Source organism: Enhydra lutris, unplaced genomic scaffold (assembly GCF_002288905.1).
Source record: "Enhydra lutris kenyoni isolate GAN:26980312 unplaced genomic scaffold, ASM228890v2 scaffoldscaffold26, whole genome shotgun sequence".
Taxonomy (NCBI): Eukaryota; Metazoa; Chordata; class Mammalia; order Carnivora; family Mustelidae; genus Enhydra; species Enhydra lutris.
This window is the reverse complement of record NW_019154110.1, coordinates 22,591,080-22,613,250: the sequence shown is the minus strand read 5'-3', so window position 1 is coordinate 22,613,250 and position 22,171 is coordinate 22,591,080. Positions and strand designations below refer to the sequence as shown.

General features: G+C 48.5%; 1 protein-coding gene across 1 annotated transcript; it reads right to left on the bottom strand.

Moving 5' to 3' along the window:
• Positions 1 to 486: 486 nt before the first annotated feature.
• LOC111151477 (gastric inhibitory polypeptide) lies at positions 487 to 4,218 on the bottom strand. The gene is made up of 5 exons (XM_022509492.1): positions 4,133 to 4,218; positions 2,730 to 2,876; positions 2,138 to 2,227; positions 1,340 to 1,441; positions 487 to 496 (listed from the first exon to the last, which is right to left on the bottom strand). The coding sequence occupies exons 1-5, from the start codon at positions 4,216 to 4,218 to the stop codon at positions 487 to 489; spliced, it is 435 nt and encodes a 144-aa protein (XP_022365200.1).
• Positions 4,219 to 22,171: the final 17,953 nt, after the last annotated feature.

Below are 22,171 nucleotides of genomic sequence, written 5' to 3'. Positions count from 1 at the left end.
ATCTTGACCTGAGCCAAAATCAAGATTTAAAGGCTTAACCGATGGAGCCATCCAGGCGCCCCAGCATGTTACATGATTATTAATGTGTGTGTGTGTGTGTGTGTGTGTGTGTGTGTTTAAGATTAAGGTCTGTATCCATCACAGGTCTATAAATTCCTCGGGGACAGGGACTGTGCCCATTTCCACGATTGCTGTGTTCCCAGCAGTTAGCACAGCCCCTACCTCTACTGGTATTTGGAGAGTAAACGGACGAATTACAGATGCAGGCAGGAACCCTATCTCCTTTTCATTGGGTGGCACACATCCACAGAACAGACAAACGTTGACAGTGCTCAAGCAGACATTTGAGTAAGTTTTGACAATGAGGACAAAGATTTATTTCAGCTTAAACTTTATTGGTTTGGCTTCTCTTGGGTACCCTGGAGTGGAGCTGAGTCCTGAGTGAGCTAAGGGCAGAGTCCAGGCCCGAGCTGGGTTTGGTCTGAGTCACTGAAATCTGGGGAGAGTGGAAAGAAGAGGGGAAGTGGTTGGAGAGGAGGGTCACTATCTACTCGGAGTCAGCAAATTAATTCATCCTGGTCCCCAGCCAAGGTTCAATGACCTTTTTAATTATAAGTAATCAAAATGATTCCAAAAAGCAACCATCTCCCTATGAAGAATTTCTCATACTCTCCTCCATTGCTCCTTTCCTGCCCTCTACCAGAAGCCATCCCAGATCTACTCCCTCCATGCGTCCCTAGCTCGCCAGCATCAAAGCCTGAAATGTGTTCTGGTTTCCAAGCCTCGGTGTCTGCATCTTGAATGAGGGTCCCGTCTCAGCCCTTAGGTAGATGGGCTCCTTCATGGCATTTGGCCACCCCTTGCTTCTGGGACATAACAGATTAAAGGACCTCCTAGCTGGCGAGATGGGTTCCAGAACCAATGAGACCAACAATGGCTACAGACAGGGGCAACATGCCTCCACCTCCAGGGGCCATGGGACAAGGGTACAGAGGGAGAGAGAACAGATGGGCAGCTTGGCTCAGGTGTGCAGGGGAGGGGAGCGCAGCCTCTCACCCATATAAGGTGGAGACCCAGAAGTAACGACAGCAGCCAACATCACTGAACTCTTCCTCCCACCATGTTGCTCTCAGTTCTTTCCTCCGATGATCTTATTTAAACCTGACAACAATCCCACAGAAGTGGTCTGAATAAACCTTGTTTTCTTGAGAACACTGAGGTTCAGGGAGCCTTGTTGGTTTGCTAGCACGTCCTGGGGGGCCGATCCGAACCCATGTCTGGCCCCAAAGCTCAAGTTGTAAGCGAGACACGAGACACCTGAAGCCACCAGACAGCCCACCTGCGCCTGCAGACTTCCAACTGATCCACCATCCAGGCCAGCAGCTCTCGCATCAGTAAATCCCTGAGCAAGTCTTCATCACTGGGGTTCCTGGGGAGGGAGCTGCCAAGGAGAAAACCTCAGCTGGGCTGGGCTGTTTGAGCCTGGGCTCCACCCAGAGTGAGTAAATACAGGGCTTGGGACTCCCAGAGGTGGCTGGGGTCCAGGGAGGGAGTCAACACAGCTGCCTCTCCTTATCTCAGCTTTCAAAGCTCCACCCTGACCTGTGGGCCCGGGAATAGGGGCTCTTCAGTGTAAGAGGCACCACACACCCACCTCTGAGAGCATCCCCGAATGCATCTCCAAAACCCAGGAGATTACTTTGGGGACAGTCACTCTTTAGAATGCCCACAGATTGCTCAGCTTCCCCAGAGAGGGGATCACTGATGTCAAGGGACTGGCCTTGAAAGGGTCCCTGTTCCTCAAACAGCCTTCCTGAGGTCTGTCGGGGAGAAGTAGGGAAGCCAGTTCCTGACGTCCCCCTGAGGTCTCTTTTGCTGCCCTCCTCCTTGACTCTGTGATTCTGCACACCAAGTCATCAATCTTAGGGACTCTGATCCCAAACCCCTCCTAGGACCCCAGCCCCTATTCCTCCTCTGCTTCTCCCTTAAGCTCAGGCTGGCCTCCAGGAGTTTCTCCAAGACCCTTTTCTGAACCAGGAGTGGAAGGGGATGCTTATCTGGGGCCCTGACCTGCTCTGGGGTCTGGGAGGGGGAACAATGAGGCCCTGCCCCCCCCTTCCCCTGTGGGCGGACTCACCCCTGCTGCTCCCTCTCCTCCTCCTTCCTGTCAGATTGATGGGCCAGCTCCAGGGCCCTGGCCTCCCTCTGGGTAATGTTGTGTTTCCAGCTGGTAGGGTAAAGATGCGGGAGTGGGTGGGGCTGGGAGGCTCCAGATGTTCCCCAGTCCAAAGCCTCCAATCTTTTGGGACTTTAACCCAAGTTGCCAAGCGAACCTCTTTCTCGGCTCAGCTGTTCACCAGGCTGACGGAGCAGCCAGGACAAGGTAAGACACTGGCCAAGAGAAGGAAGAAGGACCAAGTCCCAGGTGGCCACCACTGCTGGCAGCTCTGCTCCCTCTGCTTTCGTCTGCAACCCCGTGGGGATCCTCCAGGAGCCCCTACCTCTTCCCTGATCCCTCTCCTTAGAAGGAAAGGAGTGGAAAATTGCCTGGGTCCCACCCCCCCAGACTGGGCAGGTCAGGGCTACCGTGTCGCCCAGCTCCCCGTTGGTGCCTCAGTGAAAGGCACCACATGGAGTCGTGAGTCACCAGCCCATGTGGCCCACGTGGCACCCTCGAAGGAAGGTGCGGCCAGCCCCAGGCACAGGAAGGAGCGTGTGCTTCGACTCACTCGTTCTTCTTCCCCTTCTGCGCCAGCAGCCAGTTTACAAAGTCTTGCTGGCGGATCTTGTCCATGGCGATACTGTAGTCGCTGATGAAAGTTCCCTCGGCATACCTGGGGCCTCGAGGTCGGGAGCCACTGACCTTCGCGTGGACTCTGAGCGGCAGAGGGAGGAGAGAGCTAGAAGCCTGGACACCGCAGGAAGAGCAGGAGGTGAGGGGAATCAGGAGGCAGGGCCAGACGATCCTCACTCACAGGAGGCCTGTGTTTGAGAACAAACCCTCCCTTTCCTGGGAGTCCATTTTTATGGAGATCCCCTCTTGTCTAGGCATTAGGCCCCTGGGACTTTATCCTCAAGCTCAAGAACCCATTTCCGGCAGCCTCAGTGTGTGCGACTCTGGCTTGGGGCAAAGAGGGATCAGGGAAGAGGACTGACCTCAGTTCCTTCCTTCACTCTTCTCGCCTGCTCCCCTCCCCACCCCACTTCACCCCACCCCACCCCACCCCACCTCACCCCTGCCCATTCAAGGCTTTGTTCCTGGTTGCTAGGAACAAGAGTGAGCTCTTCCGTTACAGCCCTCGCTGTGGGGCCGGTCCTCTGGAAGGCCTTTACTACACAGACTCATTTGATCCTCATCTCCTCTACGAGGTAGACACTATTTCTACACCCTTTTTGGGAATGAAGAAACCAAAGGGCGGAGAGATTTTTCTAGCACATCTCTTAGGGGGCAGATCCAGGATTTAGCCTCAGGCCGGCTGGGTCCAGGTCTAAGTTCACAAGCTCCACGCCATGTTGTCCCTCCTTGCACCTGTCCAATGGCCGTGCCTCCCGTCTACACGGCTGCCTGGACGGGCCCTGTGGCCAGCCCTTGCATCTGGCAAGGCACAGCTCTCCACTCAGATGCGTCTCTCTCGGTCCTCCAGAGCACACAGCCCCCTGCTCCATGGGCTCGTGACACTCTGCTCCCCCACCACCGGAAGTGCTCAGGACAGTTGGCAACTCCCCTAGGTGGTTCCCAGGAGGCATTTAGGGACCCCTCAGCCCTAATATATATTCTGTGGCTGGTGCGCAGGGAGCCCTGCACAATTTGATCAAATGCACACGTAAGCGAATGGTCAAGGCTTCCGTTAGGAAGGGAGATGCTGTCATCTACTTCACACCTTTAACCACCGAGAAGTCCTTCCAGAGATCTAACCACAGTCTTTTCTGTGGCAACAGTAGCTCATTATAAAAACTCCTGGGTTCCGTGCGCACTCTCCACCCGGACTGTTGGCAGGGTTTCCCCTCTGGCTTCTTTCCTCTTGGCTTGGGGATTCTTCCCTTTCCCACCTCCCCCCGCCCCCGAAAACCAGAACTGGGTCATTCTCCCCAGCCTCCTCCTCTGTGCTGGACCCCTCCCCTGCAGCCCTACCTGGAGTGACCACCCGCCTTCTCTCCGAGCACCACTGCCAGGAGCAGGGACCCCAGCAGCAGACTGAAGACCTTTACGGCCACCATCTTCCAAGGGTGATTTCCTGAGCAAAGAGAGAAGAGGGACCAGGATGAGGGCAGGACCTGCTCAGGATAGTCAGCAGGGCCGGCTGTGTCCTGCTGACGCCTCGGGGCCCATGTGGGTTCTGCAAGCGAGGGACACTGAGCTCTGGATGAGGGCATGGGGGTCAAGGTCCAGGCAGAAGAAAGCAGCCCAGACCCATGGCCTGACAGCCCCCTGCCCAACTCTGGCGGCTGGACCTCACATGTATGTGGTTTGGTGGGTCTCCCCTTACAGTCTCCAGAGTCCATAGCAGCCCGCCTTCTAGCTGTCGGACTGGGCAGTCACCTAAACCATCATAGCCCTCTTGCCCCAAGTGAAAGCCACAAGTAGGACCATTCCATCCTCTCCTTCTCAGGCTTCACTCTCTCTACTCCAGGAAGCTCTTCCCGGGGTGCCCAAACATGTCTAGGTCTAGCTTTGGTTTTCAGGGCTTGGGAGGAAGGCTCTTGACTGCTCTTCACCCCTACTGAACACCCCCGGGAAGAAAAGGGGCCAGATCTCGCTCATCCTCCTGCCTTCGTCACCTGGGTGTTACAGGAATCCTGAGAGCCGCCTTCTTATTTATCAGGTAGAGGAAAAGAAAGTGAGAGGCAAGGATGGCGAGCACCCTTCTGGGTGCTGAGACCTGCTGCCTGTCCAGTATCCCGTCCACCCACCCTCCATCCCGGCTGCTCACTCGCCTGGCTTTCTTCCCGACTCTTCCAGAAGGACAGGGCAAGGGTTTCTTCCTCCTACCTTCTGGTCCTTTGGAGCCTGTCTCAAGAAAGTCTCCCACATCTCCTTTATATCCAGGCGTCACAGACCTGCTGATTAGCCTAAAAGCGTCTTATCTCAAGAAATTAGGTCCACAGCTCCTGCCACATTAAGTCCATTTTACGCATAATAAGGTTGCCCTTTCCACCTGAACTGGGCTAATCGATGATTAACATTTGGGTATCTCCAGTTGCCGGGAGTGAGGGGCAGGTCACCTTAAGCGTCCCCTTCCTTCTCCTCCCTCCTCGCTTCTCAGCACGGGACCCCCGTATTCTTCTAACCCCACCTCCTTTCCAGGTATCCTCAGAAAGGGTGCCCTGGGTGAGGGGAGACTTAGGTCAGGTGGCACTAGCTGGGGTAGGACCGCTCCCACAGGCAATAGGCTACCCCTGGGTCCAAGACAGTGGGGCACAGTCATTGGAACCCCAGTTTTGGATAGTGACCCACAGCTCTGGCAGTGAAGCAATGTCCCTGCTACGAAATCTAAGGGAGTGTCCCTGCTGGCTACAGAAAGGACTGGAGAGTGAGAAGGTTGAGGGACCATGAAGGATGGGGACTTCCTGGGGTAGCTGGGAACTGGAAACTTGCAGTCAAGCTGCCTTTCGGCACAGGGGCAGGACAGAGTGGGGGAAAGAGGTACACTCACCCCTTGGGAACTTGAAGGAAGGTGGGCAGCTGCAATTCTATCTGTAAAGATTTATGACACCCAGTGTGGACCTGTATCTGCCATCAGACTGGGGGACCGTGAGGTCATGCTGTGCCTTTTGGTCTGAGGGCTCTCCATTGCTGGGGCTTTGTCTCCCCCATCAGACTGGGGGCTCTCTGAGATCAAGAGCCCAGCCAGGGCTATCTGTTCCCCGTCCTACGAAACCTCCTGCCTGAAGCTATGGCCATGTCTGCCCCTTAGAAGGGAAATTCCTCCAGGGGTGCCTGGGTGGCTCAGTGGGTTAAAGCCTCTGCTTTTGGCTCGGGTCATGATCCCAGGGTCTCTCTGCATCGGGCTCTCTGCTCAGCGGGGAGCTTGCTTCCTCCTCTCTCTCTGCCTACTTGTGATTTCTACCTGTCAAACAAATAAATAAATCTTAAAAAAAAAAAAAAGAAGGGAAACTCCTCCAAATACCGCCTCTGCCTTTCTCCAAGTGCTTAGTATATGCCTCTGTACTCAGGGCTGGGTTTAGAAGGAGCAGGGGAGACCTCCAAGACCTCCAAGACTTCCAAAGCCTCCTTCCTGGGCCCTTCCTTCTCCACTCACCGTAGTACTTTGAACCATCAACAACCAAGCTCATGCTCCGCTTATGAGCTCCAGGATCTAATAAAGGCCACTTTCCTTTCCAGGTAAACTGTGGTCAGGAAGCAGCTCCAGCATGAAATTAAGTGCTTGTGTGGGATGAGAGGTTACTGGACCGGGGGGTGGGGGGGCGCAATTCACTTCTGCTTCCTAGAAACCTCGCCCACCCACCACCCATTTTACACAATCTAGGAAAAACTTCTCTCCGGGCGAGCTCTCCAAATTCCATCTCCCGGCTATCCACAGGCAGTGATTACATGTCATTTCAGATTTGGTCTCCGAATGGGATGTGGGGGCGCTTGGGATCCTGCTTCCTGTTGAGCCACAGTTAATGGGCTCAAAAGGGTTTGCGTCAAAACCTGGGCACCCCAAGCAGGGTGGACACCATTCCCTGGAACTCCTAAGTCTAATGCCAAACCAGAGTCAAGGAAGGTTCTAGAATGGGTCCCTGCATCTCTGAGTGCCTGCCTCACGCCCTGGGGATTTGTTTTGGGGGCAGGCTGCTCTGAAGGCCAGTTGTGCCTCAAATTCTCACACACACCCCCTTGGAGGGGACCTCTCTGCAGCTCTCAACCTGTGTCCCTTTGATCTTTGGCTCTCACACCCTGCAGTGGACACACTAGGGAGAATGTAGCCTGGGCCCTGGGGGAGGAAGGACTGTGGGGAGAATCTGGGGAGAGGATCAGAGAAATTGCCAGAAGCCCAGGGGAGCCCACAGCCCCCACCCCTAGAGCATATCGGGAAGCTGGGGAATGGAAAAGATGTCCTTCTGAAGTTTCTAGGGAATGGAAGGGCCTGCTGCCCTTGATCAAAATAGTTCAGTAGGGCGCCTGGGTGGCCAGTGGGTTAAGCCTCTGCCTTCTGCTCAGGACATGATCCCGGGGTCCTGGGATCGAGTCCCACTTCAGGCTCTCTGCTCAGCAGAGGGCCTGGTTCCCTCTCTTTCTCTCTCTCTGTCCGCCTCTCTGCCTACTTGTGATCTCTCTCTGTCAAATAAATAAATAAAATCTTAAAAAAAAAAAATAGTCCAGGGGCGCCTGGGTGGCTCAGTGGGTTAGAGCCTCTGCCTTCAGCTCAGGTCATGATCCCAGAGTCCTGGGATCAAGCCCCGCATCGGGCTCTCTGCTCAGCAGGGAGCCTGCTTCCCTCTCTCTCTGTCTCTGCTGCCTCTCTGCCTACTTGTGACCTCTGTCTGTCAAATAAATAAATAAATAAATCTTAAAATAAAAAAATAGTTCAATAACTCTACGGGCAATTCCACCAGGCTGTCCGAGCACCATGAGAAGTGCCCTGGTGTGCAGGGGTGGAAACAGGAAGGGGGCTTGGGCAGACCCTCAGCCCACTGAGGAGAATTTCCAGGATGTGAGGGGTCAGGGAGGTCACAGGGGATGGGAAAGCAAGAGGAAGCCTGGATACAAAGGCCAGTGGCCCAGACAGGTGGAGATAGCTGGGGTGCGCGAGGGGTGTCTAGGATACATGGAAGCCAGGCCATCAGTGCAGGATGGGACGATGGACGTATGCTTGCCAGACACCCCAGGGTCCTGCTTTCCAGACCCTCCCTGACTTCTGGACCCAGGCCCCAGGAAGAGAACTGGAACCGCAGAAAAGCCTGTGGGGCTTGCTGGCTCTACCCTCTCCCCGTGGTGACTCACCACCCCCTCCGCAGCCCCAGGGCCACTGCAGACATTCCTGACCCAGCTCTGCAGCCAGGCCAGGGTGACTCAGAGGGCTGACTGCAGCCTCCCTGCCGGGGACTCTGCTTCAGACTTCTCTTGGTCTTCAAGCTCCCCGGCTGACTCAGAAGGCAGACATCCCTCTCCCAGCTCTCCTACACCAGGTGGCAGATTTATACTTCTTCTCCTGCAGAGGAGACAAAGGGACAAACTTTGCTGAGTCATCGGGTCTGTCTTGATCCCTAGAAGGGTCACCTCCAGCTTTCCTCAGCAGTCGTACCGCAAACCCAGTCGTGGTCCCAAACATTTTTGCCCACATCCAGCCTCAGTACCTCTCAGGCCAAGATAAACACTTTTCAGGGGGATCTTCGAGAAAGAATATATTTAGTCAAGAGGATTGTGCTAACTTCTTAGGTGACGGATGGTAACTACATGTATGGTGGTCTGCATTTTGTAATGTATACAGTTGTCAAATCACAATGCTACATCCCCCCAGCAAATATAATACATCAACAACACTTCAATTAAAATAAAGAAATAGGGGCACCTGGGTGGCTCAGTGGGTTAAAGCCTCTGCCTTCAGCTCAGATCATGATCCCGGGGTCCAGGGATCGAGCCCCGCATCCATCGGGCTCTCTGCTCAGCAGGGAGCCTGCTTCCCTCTCTCTCTGCCTGCCTCTCTGCCTACTTGTGATCTCTGTCTGTCAAATAATAAATAAAATCTTAAAAAAATAAAATAAATAAAACTCCCCATTAAAAACACGGAAGATACTATTTACAACTTCTCTTGGCCATCTGCTATACGGAATCAGTTTGGAAGTCCCCTCTCAGCTCTAACCCCAATCCTTCTTGCTGTTTTCAAAGGCCATATTTTGTCTGCTTTGGTTCGTCAAGAAAAGAGCTCAGCCCTTAGGAATCATGACCTAATCCATAGGAAGAGAACTGTGGGGCAGTGTTAGAACGGGGAGCGGTGGCCGCAGGGGCTCTCACTTCCAGAGAGGCAAGAGCTAGTGGAGCATTTAGGGTGAAAGGCCAAAGGGCAGGGCCTCCCAGGGAAAACAGCCTTCCTGACCCCTTCTCTGTCCCGTAGGAGTGCCTCCTACGGGACAGAGGTGAGGAGTGACAAGGAAGGGCTTCCCCTTCATTTTCCCTGCAGGGGGACAGTTTCCAGGGTCCCCAGTGAGGCCCCCCACCACATACCCATGCCTGCGGTGGATAAGGGGAGGGTCTCCTGCAACCTCAGCAACCACACTTTTCTTTAAGGAGATTAGCCTCTGGGGCGGAAGAGGAGGATTCAAACCCCAGCTCCGCCCACCAACCGCTCCCGGGTGAGGTTTGGACTTGGGCAGACCCCTGATCCACTCTGAGCTTGTAGTTTGCCCATCTCTGAATTGGAGATAAGAAAACACAATCTGGGGGCAACCCTGCCATGCTTGATCTCAGGGTAGTGAGTTCAAGCCCCACATTGGTATGGAGCCCACTTAAAGAACAAAGAAAGAACCTCCTCGTCCCCCCCCACCCCCCACAAAAGAAAACCAGAATCAGTCCTCCTTGCCTCATAGGTAAGTGTGGCATTAATATCTTGTTAACGTGAAGGCATCCTGCCAGTGTTGGCGGGTGGTTTTCTCTAGAATGATCTCCTCCATCTCACTCTATGGTGAGCAGGCAGATGAAAAAACAAAGCCAGGCCAGGAGACCCGGTGGCTTTTAGTTAAGCCGCTAAGTGTCTGCCTTAGGTTCAGGTCCTGATCTTCGGATCCTGGGACAGAACCCCAAGGCCCAAGCTACCTGCTTAGCAGGGAGTCTGCTTCTCCCTTGCCTCTGCCCCTCCCCCTACTCCTGCTTGGCTCAGGCCCACGCACTCTTTCAAATTAAAACCAAACAAACAAACAAAACAACAACAACCCAGGCTGACTCTGCCCCTCACCTAGCAAGGGGAAGGCTTATGAAATTCCCTGTTGGGGTGAGGGCCCTGTAGACTGACCCGCTGGTGCTACTAGCCGGGTGGGTGATTTAGAGCAACCCGCCCTTCCCGTGCTATGGTTTCCATTTCTGTAAAATGGGAGTATAAAGTTCCTACCTCAAATAATTGACTTGGGGTGGGGGGTGCCTGTGTGGTTCAGTCGGTTAATCTGCTGCCTTTGGCTCAGGTCATGATCTCAGGGTCCTAAGATCGAGTCCTGAATCAGGGTCCCTGAATCAGGGTCCCTGGTGCGCGCGGACTCTGCTTCCCCCTCTCCTTATCCCTCTGCCCCTCCCCGTGTTCATGGTCATGCTTTCTCTCTCTCTCTCTCTCTCTCTCTCAGATAAAGACAGAATTGGTTTGGGAAACAAGTATACTGAGCAGATACATTGTGTTTCCTCATATCTTGATACATTACTGATCTATTGCTGGGTAAGAAATCACTCGGAACTTCAGCAATGCAAAGCAACAGAACATTCGCTATCTCACACCGTTTTCTAGGGCTGGGAATCTGGCAGGGGCTTAGTGGGGTGCTTCTAGCTCAGGGTCTTCATGAAGCTGAAGTCAGCTGTCAGCCGAGTTGCAATCTCAGAAGCCTGGGGCTGTACATCACCGTCGGAGCTCGTTCCCACCGACTGTAGGCTGAAGGCTTCATTCAGTTCCTCACCATGTGGACCTCTCCACGCTTCTTCCCTTGGAGCAAAGTCATGCACCTAAGACGAGAGTCTAAGTGAGGGGTGCGTGGGTGGTTCAGTCATTGGGCGTCTGCCTTCAGCTCCACTCATGATCTCAGAGTCCTAAGATGGAGCCCCTGCTCAGTGGGAAGTCTGTTTCTCTCTCTCCCGCTCCCTCCGCTTGTGTTCCCTCTGTCACTGTATCTCTTTCTCTCTCTCTCTCTCTCTGTCAAATAAATAAATAAATAAATAAAAAGAAAAAGAAAGAAGAAAGAAAAAAAAGAAAAAGGAAAAGAAAAGAAAGAAAAGAAAGTCTAAGTGAAATTCACAAATGACCTATAACCCTTCAGCTTTATGCTACTGGTCACATAGACCAGCCCTGGTATGATGTGGGCGGGACTGCATAAGGCTGTGAACACCAGGAGGCAGTGATCATGGGGTCCCCCTTAGAGGTTGGCTCGCATATACCTAATACACCCTAAAAAATATTAACTATTATTGTTATTATTACAGAAGGCCCTAGACTCATGAAACATTTCTGTTCATCGCCATGAAATCTGGCCATTTAATGCCTACTTATACTTATCTCAGTCCCCTTCTCTCTGCAAGAATGAGAACTGAGATGATTTTGTACACAGAAGACAGATAAACAAGATATTTCTCTAATATTCCACAAAGACCAGCAGAATACAGATATCAAAATGAGTTGTATTCCAAGACAGACCTTGCTAGTCAGGCAGAAAATACTGCATGGTATATATTTATACTACAAAATGTTTTTAGGGGCATCTGGGTGGCTCAGTCAGTTAAGCGTCTGACTCAAGTGATGATCTGGACCCAGTCACCCACTCCTGTTGTCAGACTCCAAGCTCAGCAAAGTCTGCTTGTCCCCCTCCCTTCCCCTGCCTTGCCCCTCCCTCTCTCATTCTCTTTCTCATAAATAAAATCTTTTTATTTATTTATTTATTTATTTATTTGTCAGAGAGATCGAGAGCACACAAGTAGGCAGAGTGGCAGGCAGAGGGAGAGAGAGAAGCAGGCTCCCCACTGAGCAGGGAGCCCGATGTGGGACTCGATCCCAGGATACTGGGATCATGACCCAAGCCGAAGGCAGCAGCTTAACCAACTAAGCCATCCAGGCGTCCCCATAAATAAAATCTTTAAAAAATATATTTTTAACCTGTTGTTTATCTGAAATTCAAATTTAACTGCACATATTGTACTGTTATTTGCCAAATCTGGCACCCTGGCCCGAAAAGCTTTGTAAAATCCCATGGCATGGGGAGCCTGGTGGCTCAGTGGGTTAAAGCCTCTGCCTTCGGCTCGGGTCATTCATGATCCCAGGGTTCTGGGATCGAGCCCCCCATTGGGCTCTCTGCTCAGCAGGGAGCCTGCTTCCCTCTCTCTCTGCCTGCCTCTCTGCCTACTTGTGATCTCTGTCTGTCAAACAAATAAATAAAATTAAAAAAAAAAATCCCATGGCTTGGGGGACGCCTGGGTGGCTTAGTTGGTTAAGTCTGCCTTTCACTCAGGTCGTGGTCCTAGGGTCCTGGGATTGATCCCTGCATTTGGCTCCTTGCTCAGTGGGGAGTCTGCTTCTCGCTCTGCTTCTCGCTCTGCTTGCCAGCTCCTGCCACTTGTGCTCTCTCTCTTAAAAAAAAAAAAAAAAATGGGGCGCCTGGGTGGCTCAGTGGGTTAAAGCCTCTGCCTTCAGCTCAGGTCATGATCCCAGGGTTCTGGGATCAAGCCCCGCATCTGGCTCTCTGCTCGGCAGGGAGCCTGCTTCCTCCTCTCTCTCTGCCTGCCTCTCTGCTGCTTGTGATCTCTGTCTGTCAAATAAATGAATAAAATCTTTAAAAAAATTAATTAATTTAAAAAATAAATAAATGAAATCCCATGGCTTGGGGCACCTGGCTGGCTCAGTCGGTAGGGCATGCGACTCTTGTTCTCAGGGCTGTGGGTTTGAGCCCCACGTTGGGTGTGGTACAAATAAAATCCCAGTGCCTCAGTGATATTCCCAGAGACTCTGATGTCATTAGCCTGGAGATTTTTTTAAAGCTTTCATTTAAAATAATTTAAACTTACAGAGAACTTACAAAAATAATACAAAGAACTCCAATATACCCATAGAGATGCCAACTTTTAGCATTTTGCCACTTTGTTCTATCATTCCATTATTTATCTTATAAACATATGAAAGTCAATTACATACATTATGTTCCTTTACCACTTCACATTTCCATGCATATTTCTGTGTGTGTGTGTGTGTGTGCGCGCACGTGCAGAAAGGTGGTTTTATTAAAGCACAGGGATAGGACCAATGGGCAGAAAGAGCTGCTGCCCCATGTATATTTCCTGAGAACAGGGATATTCACACACATAACCACTATTAGTACAATGATGAAATTCAAGAAGTTTAACATTGATATAAAGTATATAGTCCATATTCCAAGTTTTTCAATTGTCCCATTAATGTCTTTTGGGGTATTTCCCTTACTGTATCAGATTCAGTCCAGGATCATGTATTGTGTTTGTCATGTCTCCTATTTTCCTTTAACAGTTTCTCTCTTAGCTTTCCTTTGTCTTTCATCATACTGACATTTTTTTAAAAAAGAGATTTTGTGGGGTGCCTGGGTGGCTCAGTGGGTTAAAGCCTCTGCTTTCGGCTTGGGTCGTGATCCCAGAGCCCTGGGATCAAGCCCCATATCGGGTTCTCTGCTCAGCGGGGAGCCTGCTTCCTCCTCCTCTCTCTCTGCCCGCCTCTCTGCCTACTTGTGGTCTCTGTCTGTCAAATAAATAAATAAAATCTTTTTAAAAAAGAGAGAGAGATTTTGTTTATTTATTTGAGAGAGAGAGAGAGAGAGGGCATGGGGGAGGTGGGGGGAGAACAGAGGGAGAGAAAGATGCAGACTCCCTGCTTAACAAGGAGTCCACCTACCAGGCTCAATCCCAGGACCCTGAGATCATGACCTGAGCTGAAGGCAGATGCTAAGCCGACCGAGTCACCCAAGTGCCCCTACACTGACATTTCTGAGGGTCCAGGCCAGTTATGTTATGGAATGTTTCTTAATTTGGCTTTGTCTGCTTTTTCTTCCATCTTAAATCAGGTTATACATGGTGGCTAGAATACTATAAAAATTAGTCTGTCCTTTTCAAGGTATTGCATTTAGAGGAACAAGATGTCTACCTGTCCATGACTGATGATAATTTGACCACCCAAAATTTTGTTCAATTTTCCCACTGTATAGTTACTATTTTTCTCCTTATAATTAATAAGCAACTGACAGGGAGACACTTTAAGATAATGTAAATATGGGACGCCTGGGTGGCTCAGTGGGTTAAAGCCTCTGCCTTCAGGTCAGATTATGATCCCAGGGTACTGGGATGGAGCCCCGCATCCAGCTCCCTGCTGAGCAGGGAGCCCGATGCGGGACTTGATCCCAGGACCCTGAGATCATGACGCGAGCCCAAGGCAGCGGCTTAACCCACTGAGCCACCCAGGCACCCCGCGTCCTTTTTTTTTTTTTTTTAAGATTTTATTTATTTATTTATTTGAGAGAGAGAGGGGTGGGGGAAAGAGAGCATGAGCAGGAGAATAGGGGGAGAGGCAGAGGGAGAGGGAGAAGCAGACTCCCGGCAGATCAGGGACCCCAATGTGGGGCTCAATCCCAGGACCCCGAGATCACAACCTGAGCCACCCAGGCGCCTCACAACTGTTGATTCTTCCTTGAACCCATCTTTACTACAATGATGGAAAATGGTTATTTTCCAATTCACCACTCCCTCCACAGTATTGGGGTTTCTAAAACAGCATTATCAAGGTATAACTGACACATAATTAATGGCACATATTGAATGTAAAGTGTACAGTTTCATGTTTTAATATACGTCTTCTCCCATTAAACCATCAATACTGTCAAAGGAGTGAATATTGGGGCACTTGGCCAGCTCAGTTGATAAAGTATGCAACTCTTGATCTTGGGGCAGTGAGTTTGAGTCACATGTTGGGCATAGAGCTTACTTTAAAAATATTGGGGCACCTGGATGGCTCAGTAGATTGAAGAACTGACTTTTTTTTTAAATAAAGATTTTATTTATTTACTTGACAAACAGAGATCACAAACAGGCAGAGAGACAGGCAGAGAGAGGGGAGGGAAGCAGGCTCCCTGCTGAGCAGAGAGCCCGTTGTGGGACTCGATCCTAGGACTCTGGGACCACGACCTGAGCCAAAGGCAGAGGCTTTAACGCACCGAGCCACCCAGGCACCCCTGAATGACTGACTCTTGATCTCCACTCAGGTCTTGATCTCAGGGTCACCATTTCAAGCTCCATGCCTACTTAAAATTTTTTTTTAAAAATAAAGTAGTGAACATATCCACCATCCCCTGAAATTTTCTTGAGCCCTTTCTCTCCTAATCACCTCTTCCAACTGCTGACTTGCTTTCTGTTACTATAGATTAGTTTTTTAAACTATTTTCTAAACTTTTATATAAATAGAATCATATAGTATGTATTCTTTTTTGTCTGGTTTCTTTCATTCAGCATACTGATTTTGAGTTTCAGTTGTCACGTGATCAATAGTGTACTCTTTTTCATTGCTGAGTAATATTCTTCATCTTATGGATAGGTCGTTTCAGGTTTGGGGCTATTACAAATAAAGCTGCTGTGAACGTTTGTGGAGAAGTTGTTTTATGGACATATGCTTTCCTTTTTCTTGGGTAAATACCGGGGATTGGGATATGTTTAACTTTTTTTTTTTTTAAGATTTTATTTATTTATTTGACAGAGAGATCACAAGTAGGCAGAGAGGCAGGCAGAGAGAGGGGGGAAGCAGGCTTCCAGCTGAGCAGAGAGCCTGATGCAGCGCCACTCAGGCGCCCCTAAACAGACATTTCACAGGTCAAATGTTACAACCACTTCAGAAAACGGCTTGGCAGTGCTTGTGTCAGCTGCACGTGTATTAAAATTGGAATGATACAGAAGAGATTAGCAAGGTTCCCGAGTGAAGGTGAGACACAAATTCGTGAAACGTTCTGTATTTTTGATGTAATTGACATTTGATAAAGTGGACTTGTGAACATGAACAGCGGACGTTCACTCTTGCACTGAACAAAGTCTCTGACGTATAATTAAAAGTTTTTATTGAGCTCCAGGGGAAAAAAAGAAAACAGTTTGGCAGCTTCTTAAAAAGTTAAACATAGGGGCGCCTGGGTGGCTCAGTGGGTTAAAGCCTCTGCCTTTGGCTCAGGTCATCTGCCTATGGCTTAAGTCATGATCCTGGGATCCTTGGATGAGCTTGTTGAGCTCCCTGCTTGGTGGAGAGCCTGCCTCTCCCTCTTCCTCTGCTGTTCCCCCTGCTGTGTTCGCTCTCTCTGTCAAATAAATAAATAAAATCGTCTTAAAAAAAATAAAAATCCTAGTGTAATCCATACATATATCACATTTTTTTTTTTTTACTTTTTAAAACTTTTTAAAAAAAGATTTTATTTATTTATGATTTAACAGAGAGGGAGCACAAGCAGGGGGAGCGGCAGGCAGAGGGAGAGAAAGAAGGCTCCCCGGCTGAGCAAGTAGACAGATGTGGGGCTCGATCCCAGGACCCTTGGGATCATGACCCCAGCTGAAGGCAGATGCTTAACCAACTGAGCCACCCCACAATTTTTTCTTTAAGATTTATTTATTTACTTATTTACTTGAGTGAGAGATAGCAGGGGGACGGGCAGAGCGGGAGGGAGAGAGAGAATCTTCAATCAGACTCCTTGCTCAGTGCAGAGCCCAGCACAGGGCTCAATCCCAAGACCCTGAAATCATAATCTGAGCCAAAATCAAGAGTTAGATGCTCAGCGAACTGAGCCACCCAGGCACCACTATCACAATTTATTTTATGCAGAGATGTAAAGACAACTCAGCAGAGAAAGGATAATCTTTCCAACAAATAGTGCTGGAACAATTGGATATTCGTATGCAAAAATACATTTCCTTCCACATCCCGTCCTGTATATAAAAATGAACTCAATCATGTAATTTAACCATTTAGGTCATATAACTAACTGTAAAGACAAAAACTACAAGGCTCCTAGGAGAAAACCTTTGTGACCCTGAGTTATGCAAAGATATCTTAGATATGCCACCAAAAGCAAAATTCAAAAAGCCAAATTGATAAATTGGAATTTTTAAAAAACAATCAAAGAAACAAAAACTCCTCTTGCCTCTAGGAGGTAACCGTTAAGGGAATGAAAAGACGAGCCACAGACTGGGAGAAAAACATTTTGTATATCATGCATCTCATTAAGGACTTGCATCCAAAATATGTAAAGAACTCTTAAAACTCAGTATCAAGAGCACAAATAACCCTCTCCCCCCAAAATGGGTAAAAAAATGTAAACAGACATTTAAAGATTTTATTTATTTATTTGACAGAGATCACAAGACTGAGCCACCCTAGTGCCCCTAGGATTTGTATTTACTTTTTTAATTAAAAAAAATTTTTTTTTAAAGATTTTATTGTAGGGGTGCCTGGGTACCTCAGTTGTTAGGCATCTGCTTTTGGCTGGGCTCATGAACCCAATGGATTCCTGGGTTGGGCTCCCTGCTCAGTGGGGAGCCTACTTCTCCCTCTCCCTCTCCCTCTGCCTGCTGCTTCCCCTGCTTGTGCTCTCTCTCTCTGTGTCAAATAAATACAATAAAATCTCTTTTAAAAAGTACTTATTGGGGCGTCTGGGTGGCTCAGTGGATTAAGCCTCTGCCTTCGGCTCAGGTCATGATCACAGGGTCCTGGGATCAAGCCCCGCATGGGACTCTCTACTCAGTGGGAAGCCTACTTCCCCACCCCCTCTCTGCCTGCCTCTCTGCCTACTTGTGATCTCTGTCAAAAAAATAAATAAAATCTTTAAAAAAAAATGGCTCCCTTCAATTAAAAAAAAAAAAAGTACTTATTGGGTGCCTGGGTGGCTCAGATGGTTAAGCAACTGCCTTTGGCCCCGGTCATGATCCTGGAGTCCAGAGATCGAGCCCTGTGTCGGGCTCCTAGCTCAGCGGGAAGTCTGCTTCTCCCTCTGACCCTCTCCCCTCTAATGCTCTCTCTCTCTCAAATAAATAAATAAAATCTTAAAAAAAAAAAGTATTTTACTGTATTTATTTTTTTTAGAATTTTTGTTTTTAAGTAATCTCTACATCTAACATGGGACTTACAACCCTGAAATCAAGAGTCAACATGCTCCGACTGAGCTAGCTAAGTGTCCCCAAAATATTTCATTTTATTATTTTTTAAAATTTTTATCTATTTATTTGACAGAGAGAGAGACAGCGAGAGAGGGAACACAAGCAGGGGGAGTGCGGGAGGGAAGAATCAGGCTTCCCACTGAGCAGGGAGCCTGATACTGGGCTGGATCCCAGGAACCTGGGATCATGACCTGAGCTGAGGGCAGATGCTTAACAACTGAGCCACCCAAGCGCCCCAATATTTCCTTTTATTTTTTTTTTTTAAAGATCTTATTTATTTATTAGAGAGTGAGCGAGAGTGCATGTGTGAAGTGGGGAAGGGGATGGGGGAGGGGAGGAGAAGCAGAAGGAGAGGGACAAGCAGGACAAGCACACTTCCTGCTAAGCACGGAGCCTGACACGGGGCTCAATCCCACACCCCTGAGATCATCACCTGAACCAAAACCAAGAGTCTGATGCCCAACTGACTGAGCCACCCGGGTGCCCCTAAAATATTTTATTTTATTTTTAAAGATTTTATTTATTTTTTTGACAGACAGAGATCACAAGTAGGCAGAGAGAGAGAGGAGGAAGCAGGCTCCCTGCTGAGCAGAGAGCCCCACTCGGGTCTGGATCCCAGGATCCTGGGATCATGACCTGAGCTGAAGGCAGAGGCTTTAACCCACTGAGCCACCCAGGCGCCCCTAAAATATTTTTTTTTTAAAGATTTTATTTATTTATTTGACAGAGAGAAATCACAAGTAAGCAGAGAGGCAGGCAGAGAGAGAGGAGGAAGCAGACTCCCCGCTGAGCAGAAAGCCCGACGCGGGGCTCGAACCCAGGACCTGGGATCATGACCCGAGCCGAAGGCAGCGGCTTAACCCACTGAGCCACCCAGGCGCCCCTAAAATATTTTATTTTTAAGTTAAGTCCCTAACAAGGGACTTGAACTTACAACTCCAAGATAAAGAGCTGGACGTTCCTGGACCGAGCCAGGCGCTCCATGCACGAGGATTTTTAAATGCGCTCTTATAAGGGCAAGAGCAAGGACACAGGATCCAGGACAACTAGGTTGGAATCCTGGTTTTGCTGCCTATCTGTAGCAGAGTTGACCTACAAAGTAGAAACCATGAAGCCACCCTGTTGGGGGGTTTACCGCATTTTACAACATCCTCTCTCTCTTCTTTTCTCTTTAGCTCTTCTCCCGGGCACAGCACAGGAACTGGGAAAGCTGGTCCTAAGGAATGTTTCTCTAATCCTAGGCTCGCCAGATGCAGGATCTAAGAAGGAAGGAAAGAAGGTGTAAGGAGCACAGTGGTATCCTTAAACTGTTTTCAGTCAGTTAGGATATCTCATGCAAATCAGACATTTGCTTCAGGCAAAGCTGGATGGACAAATTCCAGTTCCAAGTCCCTTTACTTTCGGTGGAAATAGTTTAACTTCTTGCCACTTGTGTAGAAAAGCTCTGCTTAGCCACTCAATCTATAAACAATTTATTACCTGGTCGTTGGAATTTTTTGATAGACAACATTTTTCAAAACATTGGGCTCATGGAAAAATAATAAAGGAGATCTTAGTTGATGGACATAATGGAAACCGCTCACTTAGAGAAAGGAAACAACATGGGTCCTGCCCTGAGGTTTCTAGTGTGCTGAGAGGCGTGATCTCACAAGAAACTCCCAGACGGATGAGGCAGAAATGGGCTTCAGCCTCAGAGGTTTCCAGTGAATGAAACAAACATGCATTGTGCATTGGGAGTTGAAAGGAACAGTGTATCTGCAAAAGGTCCAGGACAGACTGGACAGGTGTGAATCTGGGTGCTTGGTTCCTGTTCACCATGCCGGTCCTGAGTTTCAGTACGCACCATCTCAGTTTATTATGAATACATATATAATTAATCAGACCTTTAGCTAAAGTCAAGCCACATCCGTGATTGATCAGGGTGAATTTCAGTTAACCCTCAACCTTGGCTGCTAATGGAAGGAGATTTCTGGCTGCATCAAGAAGAGTGGATGATACAAAATTATTCCCTATTTGGTTTGTGAAAGTATTCTGGGGTGATTCGCTTGAATATCCATTTGACTTTTTTTTTTAACTTTGTTATAAAAACGTAATAGTCTTAGAAATCCTGAAAAAATACAGCAGAGTCAAGAGAGAGAAACAGGGAGAGAGAAAAGAGAGGGAGAGAGAAACAGACAGGAATAGAGAGAAATCCACTAATCCTAAAACCAGAGTCACTATTAACAGTGTTTTCCAGACTTTTTAGTATTTCAATTAATTTTTATTATGAAATATTTATATTTAACAAAGTAATGTAAACTGTACATGTACAGTTTCAAAGAATGATAAAGCACTTGTGTAGCTACCACTCAGTTGGAGAACTAGAACATTCATCCCCAGTATCTTTGAAGTGCCCCGTGAGCTCCTCCTCGATCATCCATCCCTATGCTACTTCCCAGAATTAACACATTCTGTTTTGTTTTGTTTTTTAAGATCTTATTTATTTATTTGACAGACAGAGATCACAGGCAGGCAGAGAGGCAGGCAGAGAGAGAGGAAGGGAAGCAGGCTCCCTGTCGAGCAGAGAGCCCGATGTGGGGCTTGATCCCAGAACCCTGGGATCATGACCTGAGCCAAAGGCAGAGGCTTTAACCCACTGAGCCACCCAGGCGCCCCAAGAATTAACACATTCTGGAATTTGTTTATCATGTTTGTTCTTTTCTTTTCCCTTCCTTTTTCTTTTCTTTTCCTTCCTTTTCTTTTCTTTTCACTTTGCTTTTCTCTTTTCTCTGCTTTCTTTTTTTCTGAAAAAAAACTTTATTGTTTCCATTTAGTCCACAGCTTGGGAGACGGCTCCAAAGTGGTTAAAAAGCTGCCCAGCAGTTAGTCGCAGAGCTCTTCATTTTCTTTAAAGTTCAACCTTTTCTGGATGCATCCCTAAACAACAAAGTGTTAGTTTTGGATATTCTAGAACTTCTGTGAATGGAACCATTATGTGCATATTCTTTAGTCTCTGGGTCTTTGTTTTTGTTTATTGATCAGAGTTGTGAAATTCACTCACATTGATAAACATTGCAGAAGTTCCTTTATTATGATTGCCCCCAAATTCCACTGTATGACTATACTCAGCTTTTTATTTATTTTTTTTAGTAACGACTTTATTTATTTATTTGACAGACAGAGATTACAAGTAGGCAGAGAGGCAGGCAGAGAGAGAGAGGGAGAAGCAGGCTCCCCGCTGAGCAGAGAGCCCCATGCGGGGGCTCGATCCTAGGACTCTGAGATCATGACCCGAGCTAAAGGCAGAGGCTTAACCCACTGAGCCACCCAGGCGCCCGTATACTCAGCTTCGTTTATCCATTCTTCTTGGAGATGGACATTTGTAAGGTTTCTAGGTTTTGTTATTGTAAGCAATGCTGCTATGAAATGTTCTTGTACACATTCTAGGTATCCATATGCAAGAGTTTTTCTAAGGTAATTTCTAGTCTTTTTTTTTTTTAAGATTTTATTTATTTATTTGACAGACAGATCACAAGTAGGCAGAGAGGCAGGCAGAGAGAGAGGAAGGGAAGCAGGCTCCCCGCTGAGCAGAGAGCCCGATGCGGGACTCGATCCCAGGACCCTGAGATCATGACCCGAGCCCAAGGCAGCGGCTTAACCCACTGAGCCACCCAGGCGCCCTAAGGTAATTTCTAGTCTTTAATGTACACATAGCTTTTGTCATTGTTGCTAAGATGGTTCCAATCATATAGACTATATGAGCACAAATACTAAATTTTGTGTTGTGATATGCATTTTTTAAATAAACTTCCCCTAAGTTTTTCTAAACCCCTTTCAGACACAATTTTTGTAAAAAGATCTTTACCTGGGGGCGCCTGGGTGGCTCACTTGGTTAAGCAGCTGCCTTTGGCTCAGGTCATGATCCCAAGGTCCTGAGATCGAGTTCCATAACAGGCTTCCTGCTCAATGGACAGCCTGCTTCTCCCCTCTACCTCTGCCTGCTGCTCTGCCTACTTGTGCTCTCTATCTCTCTGTCAAATAAATAAATAAAATATTAAAAAAGAAAAAAAAGATCTTTACCTGGGGCACCTGAGTGACTCAGTGGGTTAAAGCCTTTGCCTTTGGCTCAGGTCATGATCCCAGGGTTCTGGGATCGAGCCCCGCGTCCGGCTCTCTGCTCAGTGGGGAGACTGCTTCCCTTCCTCTCTCTCTGCCTGCCCCTCTGCCTACTTGTGATCTCTGTCTGTCAAATAAATAAATAAAATCTTTACAAAAAAAAATCTTTACCTATTTACTTATTTTTGCGAGAGAGAGAGCGAGCACGTACATGCACACAAGCAGGGTGGGGATACAGGGAGAGGGAGA

Excerpts from the sequence above, each read along its gene's own strand:
- LOC111151477 (XM_022509492.1), bottom strand. The coding sequence starts at position 4,218 with ATGGTGGCCGTAAAGGTCTTCAGTCTGCTGCTGGGGTCCCTGCTCCTG. Across the intron at positions 2,877-4,132 it reads AAGGCGGGTGGTCACTCCAG|AGTCCACGCGAAGGTCAGTG; the intron begins GTAGGGCTGCAG and ends TCTGCCGCTCAG. Across the intron at positions 2,228-2,729 it reads CAGAAGGGGAAGAAGAACGA|CTGGAAACACAACATTACCC; the intron begins GTGAGTCGAAGC and ends TTACCCTACCAG.